The sequence below is a fragment of the Cicer arietinum genome, chromosome 6 (genome assembly GCF_000331145.2).
Source record: "Cicer arietinum cultivar CDC Frontier isolate Library 1 chromosome 6, Cicar.CDCFrontier_v2.0, whole genome shotgun sequence".
NCBI classification, from domain to species: domain Eukaryota; kingdom Viridiplantae; phylum Streptophyta; class Magnoliopsida; order Fabales; family Fabaceae; genus Cicer; species Cicer arietinum.
In genome coordinates, this window is record NC_021165.2 from 5,260,279 (window position 1) to 5,271,595 (window position 11,317).

Here is an 11,317-nt window from a genome sequence, read left to right on the forward strand (position 1 = left end):
CGCCTCTATCTCCTTGAAGCAGATTCAAGTTTAAATATTTTGAGTCTCCATTATTATTGGTTTGAAGCTTCCAAATGCAGTTTTTTAGAAGAACGGAGAATGCTTTGTTCAATTGATTGCCATGAACTTCTCTCAGACTGATGATCAATCAGGCTATGTGGTTAGGCTATATTTATAGCAATTCTCTCCGACTTCACATGCATCTCTGAGTTGTCTCTCCATCTTTTTAATTATTTTGTGGAGTAAAACATTGTTTTCTTGTAGCAAGCTAAAGCTTAGTAAGCTTTAACTTGAGGGGGAGTGTTAGAATATTAGAAAATATCTTATAATATTTTTTTTATTATATTAGAGTATTTTGAGTTATTTCCTATGATCAATTTATAGTCATAGAGATATCTTAGAATATCTCTCATTATTATTATAATTTATTTCTGATTTAGGATTGAGTGTATGTTTCTCTATAAATAACTATTAGTATTGAGTCTTTTGTAATCAAGTTAGCATAAAACTATTATCAATAATATTAAAACCTTTATTATTTTCTCTTCTCTTTTCCCCTAAAATTCCACAACTTCAACATCGTTTTTTCTTCTTAAAATAGATTAATTTGAAGCAGAGAGGATGGATCCGCATGACTTATTTTTAAATTGAAGTAAATAGAATGAATTAAAAGGATATATTTATTGTGTGAATTTTTTAGTGGTAATTATATCATCTCATTTATAAATAAAAAAATTAATTTATTTTAAATTGTTTTTTTTTTACATCTTGATTCAGACTAAAATTGCTACTGATTGGTCCAATTTGTTTGATTCGACCTATTTTGACTCATATCAGTAGGTGTGACGTGATGTTGGATAGATGGTAACTTTATTTCAATCTATTTATCTATTTTCACTTCTAATTATATTATTTTGGGTTGTGTATATGTTTGCCATTAGGGGGTGGAAATAGGTCATGAAGTCCGAAAAGAGTCTACAACTTAGTCTACGATAGGTTCATATTAGACTAGACTTTTTTTAAATGTTTAATTATAGCTTTGATCCCTCTATTTTTATTAATTCACGAAATTAGTCTATGTATTTTAAAAGTCAACATGTTTGACCAATCTCTCAGATTTTTGAACTTAAAAATAATGATTTGACGTATTTTAAATAACGTGAAATACATGCAATTCCATAATATAAAACCATTGAAGTTGAAAGTAAAGTTGATGCGGTGTTTTATTTCAATTTTGTAAGTGGTAATCATTTTACATTATTGTATCATATATCATGTTATTTAAAGCATGTCACAACGCCATTTTTCAGATAAAAAATCACAGTGATGAACTAAAATTGTTGACTTTTAAAATAGGAGAATCAATTTCATGAATCAGTACAAATAGAGAGACAAAAACTACAATTAAGCATTTTTTTAAAAATAGACAAGGTTAGAGCTTTATAAAAAATCTATTTAACTAAAAAGGTCATACTATAAATTATAGAAAAGACATTTTAGATCTACTCGACCGACCTACTTAAGTAAATATAAATAATTTTTTCTTTACTATTATTCTTATATATTAAATTATAAACTTTATGTTAAATTATAAATTTGATAACATTTTAATAATTTAATCATATTATTTTACATTAATTTTTGACATATATGTTTTAATATAATATAATTAAAATATAACATCATATAAAATTAAATTCTTTAAAATGTTATATTAAGTCTAAAAAACTACTTAATATGATTGAACTACTAGTTTATTAATGTATTAAAATATATGTTTGATTATTTATTTAAAAATATTATATAAAATAATTTTTTAAATATGTTATTATTTCATAGCAAACTATCATAAAATATGAGACTCAAACTTTAAAAAACTTATACCAAATCAAAAATAAAAAAGAAAAAGAAAATGGAAATTAAATATTAATTAATATACAAATTTTTTCATTTATCATTTATTAATCTTTAATTTAAAATTATTAATAAATTAATAAACAATAAATGTTAATTAAAAGTTTTATTATTAAATTATTTAATTAATTATATTATGTCACATCATAAAAAAATTATGTGGCACTTGCAATATTACTTTCGTTAGACTAATGTCACAGAGTTTAATGCATAAACAATAAAAATCACATTAAAGAAAAAAGTTGTATATATATATAAAAAGAGAAATAGTCAGGATCGTAAAAAGAACAACAAAGCAAACAGTGTAGGATTACATTAGTTTATTTAATTCGTACTGAGAATCTATGGCATCATTACAACTTTAAATCGGATTATATTCAGTTTTCACTCCTATTATTTTTTAGAGTGATGTTAAATAATACAAAAGATTTTTTTAAATAAAGTAAAAATAGTGATTTATTTTGTTGTAAATGAATAAATTTTAAATTTTAAATTTTTAGAAAATCGTATATAAGTAGGCGTTGAAGTAATTTATCCTATAACTTTAAATCTTTTTGTTTTTTTTCTCTCGTTGGAATCAAACGTTTTTCTATTTTTAATTTGTTAAAAAGTAGAAAGCATTAACTACTTTTCTAAACGACAGATACCCCCACCTCCCTACAAAAATAGGTATAAACATTGGGCTTGGCTTTTGAGGAAAAGTGTTCATACCCTTATATAGTAAGTAATCAATGATATCAAGCTATAATTAACGTCATTTTCGGCTTCAAATTAATGCTAGCTGCATTACTACTAATAAGTAATAACCACCGCAATTCATTGATTCTGAGATTGTCAGTTAAGCAAATCCAAGTAGTAGTGCTAACCTAACCGTATTATCGGCGACAAATACTTTTTATTAATTAATGCCATTACTTTCGACAAACTTTCTCAATACTCGTTCAGAAAATAGTGCTAATGGGCTTAATGGCTACTTAGTCCATCTCTGCTCTTTCGTCTTTTAAAGATGATTTAATTGTAGTTTTAATGTCCACTTAATCACAAAATTATCTTTTTTTTTATATATAAAATTTCATAATTTTAATTTCTTTTTCAAAATTATAAATATATAGTCAATAAGTCAGTTGATAGCTAGTATATAATAGATAGTTGATAAATTAGATGATTATATATAGTTTATAATTTATAAGTTAATTAAGTATTTGTAGAATTATATATTCAAAGAGAAAATAAATATAAAATAATTCTCAATTAATAACAAAAATTTATATTAATTAATATTTAAAAATTATTAATTTGATATATTTTCCATTTATCATTATTAAATTATTATTTATGCACTAAAATTTTATTTTAAAATATATTCAACAATATGATTCAATCATATAATAGTGAATTATAAGATATATTTTTTATTTTTTATTATAAAAGGTAAACAAGGAATTTTGTCAAAATCATAAGGAAATAGTTCACATAAAAATATAAGCTATAAATTTATAAATTACGTTAAGTAACTTATTAAAAATACTATAAATTAGTGGGGAGAAGAAAAAACAATAAACTTGCATATTTTTTGGTCATATAAGTTTATAATTTATAAATTGTCACCTAAATATGTTTCATATGGTAGTCGAATATATATTTAATATGTTTTAGTGTGATTATAAATATGAGATATTTTTTTATATTTAATATATGTGAATTTCGTCGTCAGACTCTTTTAGAAAAGAAAAAATAATTATTCTAAAATTTTGATGATTTTAAGAGACTAAGAGACACAGCTAAATATGTTTTATGTGTTCTCTCATCCTATGTTTGAATATCATCCTATTATATATTTTGAATAAAGTAAATAATTGTATGATAAATATTATATGTAAATTTCAAAATTAACCACTTGAAAAAATTAAAATAAATTTGTAATAAAATATTTAATTACTTTTCCTTTTATAATTTTTAATAATAATTTTAATATTTTTAATTTCAATAGATTATTAATTTCGTATATTATATGAAAGGACGTAAATAACATTGTGATAAAATATTGTAACATTATTCTCAAAAACTAATTAATAATATTTTTTTAATTTAATATCATTTTTAGTTTTTTTGAGTATATATTGTATTTTGTTAGATTTTAATTTTACATTTTATAAAGATAAATTAAAAAAATTGTTTAACTTAACTGTTTTGTATCTTTTTAACTTATTTTTGAAGTTTAAGTTGGTCTCTTAACTATAAAAAAAAGTTACTTTGCTTCTTAAACTTTACTTTGTTAACTCATATTGATCAATTTTGTCCAAACAATTAAACCAACTCACCCTAACTCTATTTGCTCTGATATGAAAAGTAAATACTATAAGTAGAAAATATATTGCAAATTTTATAAAAGACAACAAATATATTATTCATAACATAAGTTATTAACATGCATGCTACCATGTTCGTAAGATGGTAGCCTATTAAAGATTAACAAATTGAGAGACTCGTCCATGACCTCCTTTCAAATCGGTCTCCCACTTTATCCTTATCTACTTCAAAAAATTTTTAACGACTAAAGTAAAGAATGATATTGATCGGTGAAGCACATGTTAAATAAATGAAAATAGTTCAAATAATGTCTTCCATAAGATCGACATATTGCCCTCCTCCCATAGTTATCTTTCAACCTCCAACCAATGAATGGGTGATTTGATATATAGTGGAGCCTTGGTTCCTCAAAATTTATGGAAGGATGAAGATAAAGGACTATTGTCGACTACTTTGATTTAGTTGCATAAATTCATAGCAAATTTGGAGAAGAATAATAATTTTATAAATAATTGTGATACTTGCACATCTCTAATGTTTTATACTTATTCAATACTTCATTTTCTCTTTATTTCTCTCTTATATCATCATATCACCAACACACTGCATTTATCACACCACTCTTTATTTTTTTCTCTTGAGGTGTTGTGTGGGTGTATTGGTGTCTATGAAACAATTTTTCTTTTACCAAACACTTAGGATATATATGGGGAAGATGAAAAGTTCTATAAAACAATAAGTTTTAGGGAAAAGAAGGCTTTCACCATGCATTCCAAATGCTAGTTTAATTATGGTGAGAACCACATCAGATGCCATATCATTTTTACTAACATTATTTACAAGTTTTTGGCAATTAACGCGGTAATATTAAAGGATTAGAGAGATATTTTTAAAATGTACGAGACTAATTTGAATCTATAAAATAAGATATGGAGACTAAATGGTAATTAGGTCAATTTCCTTATCTTATATATCCTAATGTTCAAATATAATTGAGGTTAAATATTTTAACTATAGATGTATGATAGAATTAGACGACTTAATTAGCTTATCTTATTATATTAGCTCATCAAAAATTGGAATAGTATTTGTTATATCTTAACCATCAGATGGACTAGAAAAGACTAAAGCATAAAGACATATAAAGTAATAAGTATTTAATACTCCATTCGTCTCACAATAAGTGATCAATTTGAAACAACAAAATTGTTCCATATAGTATGATTCTTTCAATTTTCATTACATTTTTTTCTTTTAATTGTACATTTTAATTAGTATTATTTGCATCACTTCAATTGTAATATCGTCCACTGTGCATCTATGATATTGATCGTGTACAAATACTTCACAATGATATTGATCATGCACAAATACTTCATCCATGAAACAAAAAAATCAATATTTTATTTTATAGATTTAATTGTAATTTTAGTATTTTTATTTTCACTCTCTACGGATTGATCCCCCTTTTAAAAAATCATTTTCTTTTGGTCTATCTCTTAAATTTCAAGATGCAAAATTGGTGGTGATATATTTAAAATTTCTAGAATCACAAAAATGTAATTGATTAAATTATAAAAATAAATAACTTCTGAAGTTAGAAAAGAAGCTTTTAAGGAGTTTTCTTGCAATATAAAATGTGTTGACCATTCCACATCATATAATTATGTATCATATAATTTAAAATATCACATCACTATTTTTTAATTCAAAAGTTTGAGAAAGATACCACAATTGTGGAATTTTTTAAATAAAGAAAAGACCAATTTCATGAAAAGGTGAAAATAATAGGACAAAAATTATAATTAATTTTTTTTCTATTAATTAGACTTGGCATTTTTGTTTAGAAATAAATATTGCTAATACTCTATCTAGTCTTATGCATCCTCCAAACTCAATTATATGCAAATATATATATATATATATATATATATATATATATATATATATATTATATATATATATATGATATATATATGAATAATAGTTAATTTCATTGATTTTTATTTATTTAATATAAAAAAGAATCACGTGAACTATAATATTCCCCAATTACAATTATAATTTTCTCACAATATTTAGGAAGTAATTTAAGGATATTTTTTACTAATAAAATTAATTCTTAAATGTATTTTTATTCCTTATTATTGTTAATTTACAATTTTAATCCTCCATCTATTAAATATAAAAATATAGTCCTTCAATTTTTCAATTTCTAAAAAAAAATCCATCACAAAGTTGTAGGGCTTATTTTTTTTAGATGTGTCAAATTGAACAAGTTGCACAATCATAGAGTATTGTGCCAGGAAATATATGTATCAAATCTTATTATTTTGTTTTAATATATATCATTAAAGTATTCTTTAAAAAATAAAAAATGAAATGAAAAAAATATGTAAACCCATAAATAAATAAATAAAAATAGAAATTCTAAAAATATGCATCGTCAAATTAACTAGTGAATTCTTAGTGCCGAAGAAATACTTCAGGATAATAAGAAATTTTAACACTTGATTTGTACTTCGCTAAAAACTTTAAGAAATCTCTCACATCATGATATACATGTATTACCGTTACGATCAACATAATACACCATTTGATTATATCTCTATAAAGACTTTTGAAATAAGAATCCAATACAAAATACTCTAATAGCATTTGATAACCATAAGAAATTGTCGTTCTTTAGTGAATAAATATTATTAAAAACAATAATAAATAGGATCAACAATATTTTCTTTCCATTCATTCAACATATATTTTCATTTTTTTTATTTGTGCGTTTATTTCTTGTCCCAAAGGTGAATAGGTGTACATTTCTTTTAAAAAGCAATGTACTACTGTTACCCAATGGAGAAACACTTTTACATTAGAGAATGCACGATACTTATGTGTTAGGTTATACTTTTATAAACCCAACAACTACCTTGGCGGATATTGATGAGGGGAGGACTGATAACGCAACTCACCGAAGCCTACCCAACCAATTATTTACTAAGAAAATACAGCTTAAATCAACTCAACGTCAACAACACTTAGCATCTCCACTCTTCATTAACTCCCCTGCTTTTTCTTGCACCTTCTTCTATAAATATATCACATTTCCTCACTTCCTTTTCGCTCACAGAGTATATACGTACCCCAACCTTTTAACCATAGGAAACTATTCCTCACTTTTTCTTTTTGTTTTTCTTTCTTTTCATTTTATTTCATAACTCTTTTCCATTAGTACATTCAAACTTCAAACCACAATTTTTGTTGCCGAAACCTACTACAGCCATATTCTCCGGTGAAAGTGTGAGAACAGAAGCTTTTTTTTTTTTATTGGGTGTTGAAAGGTGTAACTAATAAAGTTGTAACCGAGTTATTGGGCCCCACAAGCACATGGATGCATCAACGGCTTTTATGATCTTATCAGCAATAGCGGCTTATTTAATATGGTTTTCATTCATCACGCGGTCACTTAAGGGTCCACGTGTCTGGCCCTTATTGGGTAGTTTACCTGGTCTCGTCCAGCATGCTAACCGCATGCACGATTGGATCGCTGATAATCTCCGCGCGTGTGGCGGCACGTACCAAACCTGCATCTGTGCCGTTCCTTTTCTTGCCAGAAAACAGTGTCTCGTGACAGTCACGTGCGATCCCAAGAACTTGGAGCACATACTCAAACTCCGTTTCGACAATTACCCGAAAGGTCCTATGTGGCAGGCAGCGTTTCATGACTTGCTCGGTGAAGGCATCTTCAACTCAGATGGAGACACGTGGCTTTTCCAACGTAAGACAGCCGCATTGGAATTCACCACCCGTACACTACGTCAAGCCATGGCTCGTTGGGTTAACCGAGCCATCAAGAATCGATTCTGTCCAATTTTAGCCGCGGCGCAGGAAGAAAACAATCCAGTGGATCTCCAAGACCTCCTCCTTCGGCTCACATTCGACAACATATGCGGCTTGGCTTTCGGTCAAGATCCTCAAACATTAGCAGTGGGGCTTCCAGAAAACGACTTCGCGCTTTCTTTCGATCGTGCCACCGAAGCCACACTCCAACGATTCATTTTACCGGAGATCGCGTGGAAGTTGAAAAAATGGCTTCGCTTAGGAATGGAAGTGAGCCTAGGAAGAAGCCTCAAACTCATCGACAAATATCTCTCAAACATAATTCAAAACCGTAAGCTAGAGCTACAGTGTGGAAGTGGGGCCCTCCACGATGACTTACTTTCCCGTTTCATGAAGAAAAAAGAATCCTATTCGGAAGAGTTTCTCCAACACGTGGCACTCAACTTCATCCTCGCTGGACGTGACACGTCATCAGTTGCTCTGAGTTGGTTCTTTTGGCTCTGCATAAAAAATCCCCAAGTAGAGGAAAAAATATTGCTTGAGCTATGCACGGTTCTGATGGAGACACGTGGAAATGATATATCGAAGTGGACGGAAGAGCCACTCGCTTTTGAGGAGGTTGACCGTTTGGTGTACTTAAAGGCCGCACTGTCAGAGACATTGCGACTTTACCCTTCAGTGCCAGAGGATTCAAAACATGTGGTGAACGACGACGTTTTGCCTAGCGGAACATTTGTTCCGGCGGGTTCGACAATTACTTATTCGATTTACTCGGTTGGAAGGATGAAGTTCATATGGGGCGAAGATTGTCTTGAGTTTAAACCTGAGAGATGGTTATCAACAGACGGTGAAAAGATGCAGGGGTCTTACAAGTTTGTGTCGTTCAACGCAGGGCCAAGGATTTGTTTAGGAAAGGACTTGGCATATCTGCAAATGAAGTCAATTGCTGCTGCAGTGTTGTTGCGCCATCGCCTGTCGGTGGCACCAGGACACCGCGTGGAGCAGAAGATGTCGTTGACGCTTTTCATGAAGTACGGACTTATGGTGAATGTGCATTCAAGGGATCTTGCCCCAATGCTACAAAAGATTGCTAATTAACAACCCTTCTCTCCTAACGAGTAAACTCCAACGAGTGAGTAAATAAAACAGATACGTCATCAATTTTCTGTTTACAAAATATCAACCATTTAAATAAAAAAATATGTAATATTGATATGGTAATTATTATTTTTATTTACTTCATATAAAATAACGGTGTTGTGCTCAAAATACATAGAGTAATTGTCCTTTATTCTAAAAGTAATATCAAAATTTACCGGATTTATGTCAATTAATTATCAAGAACCAAACAAATTAACATTATTTATTATTTAAGTTAACGATAATGGTTGTATAGCGATAAAGCGAGTAACAAAAAGTTAAAATTAAAAATTAATATTATTCTTGGTTTTACTTTTAATTTTAATTATTTTTTATTCTAGTTTTATTCTAATTACTTTCTTTTGATTCAATAATCATTATCTTTATTAAGGCTATTAACCTATTTGATCGTTTGTTTAATATATTTTTTTTTAAATTAATTCATCATTTTTTAATAAAAAATAGTTTTAAATAAAAAAAAATAAATGATTGAAAGACTAAAATTATACAATAATTTATACTCTCAATTATTATCAATCTATCAATTAATTGAACTAAAATCGTTAACAACTAGTTAATTAAGAACATTTAATAATCACATGTGATTATAACGATAGAAAAATTTAATTACAAAACATACAAAAAGATCCTAAAATAAAGTTTAGTTATTATTATAAAGAGAATCAAATCAAGAATTAGAGTGTTTATCAAACCTGTGTGATGTGCTGCCATCCTCCCCTTTTTTTCTCTCCTATTTCTCTGACCTCCCCTCTTAAAAAGATAGAAATATCCTGTTTGCTTAAGTGGTATTTGTTTTCAATAATTTTGCGAATTGTTTTTCTATATATATATATATATATATATATATAATTCCTTTCATCTTTTCTACATAACAACAAATAAATTAAATTAAAAATTTATATAATAATATTTAATTACTCTAAAAATAAATCACAATAATATATAGAAAAAACATTAAATTAGAGTTTATCGGATGGCAAGTTATTTATTACAAAGATTGTATAAAATATATTTAGTAAGTTTACTCAAAAAACTATATTTTAATCTGATGTGTACTATTTTTTTTTTGTATTCATTAAATTACATCCTCTCATATTGGGTTTGTATAGTACTATAGTATAAGGTTTGTATAATAAACAAGATAGAGATCTAATATGATGTATTTAAATACACAAGTTTTCATGAAAACCTACTTTTTAAGACTTTGTAAACAATGCTCTTAAACGCACTTATTAACATTTACACTACGACTACCTTCTTCGTCATGTTTGTACACCATATAATTTAATTCCGACTATCCTCTTTGTGGTGTTTGTAAACCATATGATTTCTTTGTGAACATGATTTGTATATAATTGCTTTTTATAAATGTACGATATGGATATAATTGATTTAATTGGTATTCTATTTACTATCTACATTTAATACAAGTGGTTGTTGCACAAAGTAAATAAGTGTTTGTCAGCTTCGAGATTTTTGAATCCGATTTATAATTATTAAAAAATAGTGTGTTGACTCTTCCATATATTTTTTTAGTGGTTTAATATTTTTTATATCCATTAAAAAGTTATTTAATGGGTGGACATTTTCTCAACTTTATCATTAATTATTTTATAAATAATCACTTATAATGCAAATAGCATAAATACTTGAAGGATATAATTGAAAATTAAAGGCCAATTATATATTGGACTTTCTAAAACACTCATTGTTTTAAAACACAAATAAAAAATCTTAAAATTACTAAAGATTTGTTGCAAAGTGAAAAGCGAGGTAAATTGTGAGATTTATATGGCAGGTCTCGTAGAATTCATCATTAACTAAGGAAGAAAAAAAAATTATTTTAAAGTTGTCTGACTCTACGAATTCAACTTAATCAAACTTAATTTGAGTTTACTAATGAAGGTGTTCCATCTATTTCAAAACTTAAATTAGTAATTTATAGTTCGTTTGAGAATTTAAGAGTAGAAGATTATGAGCAAAAGAAAAATGAAGGAATGATAGTCTCGTAATTTGAATAAAGATTTTAATTTTTTTCATAATACAAAATTTTTCCAAATTGAAAATACTGAAAAAATATTTTGGAGGAAAATTT

At 27.1% G+C, this 11,317-nt stretch overlaps 1 protein-coding gene across 1 annotated transcript; it reads left to right on the plus strand.

Annotated features, from left to right (window-relative positions):
* Window positions 1-7,264: 7,264 nt before the first annotated feature.
* On the plus strand, window positions 7,265-9,391 carry LOC101495684 (cytochrome P450 86A22). The gene has a single exon (XM_004503644.4). It carries the CDS (start codon window positions 7,609-7,611, stop codon window positions 9,157-9,159), a length of 1,551 nt encoding a protein of 516 aa, XP_004503701.1. The 5' UTR covers window positions 7,265-7,608; the 3' UTR covers window positions 9,160-9,391.
* Window positions 9,392-11,317: the final 1,926 nt, after the last annotated feature.

Coding starts and splice junctions, on each gene's coding strand:
- LOC101495684 (XM_004503644.4), top strand. CDS start 7,609: ATGGATGCATCAACGGCTTTTATGATCTTATCAGCAATAGCGGCTTAT.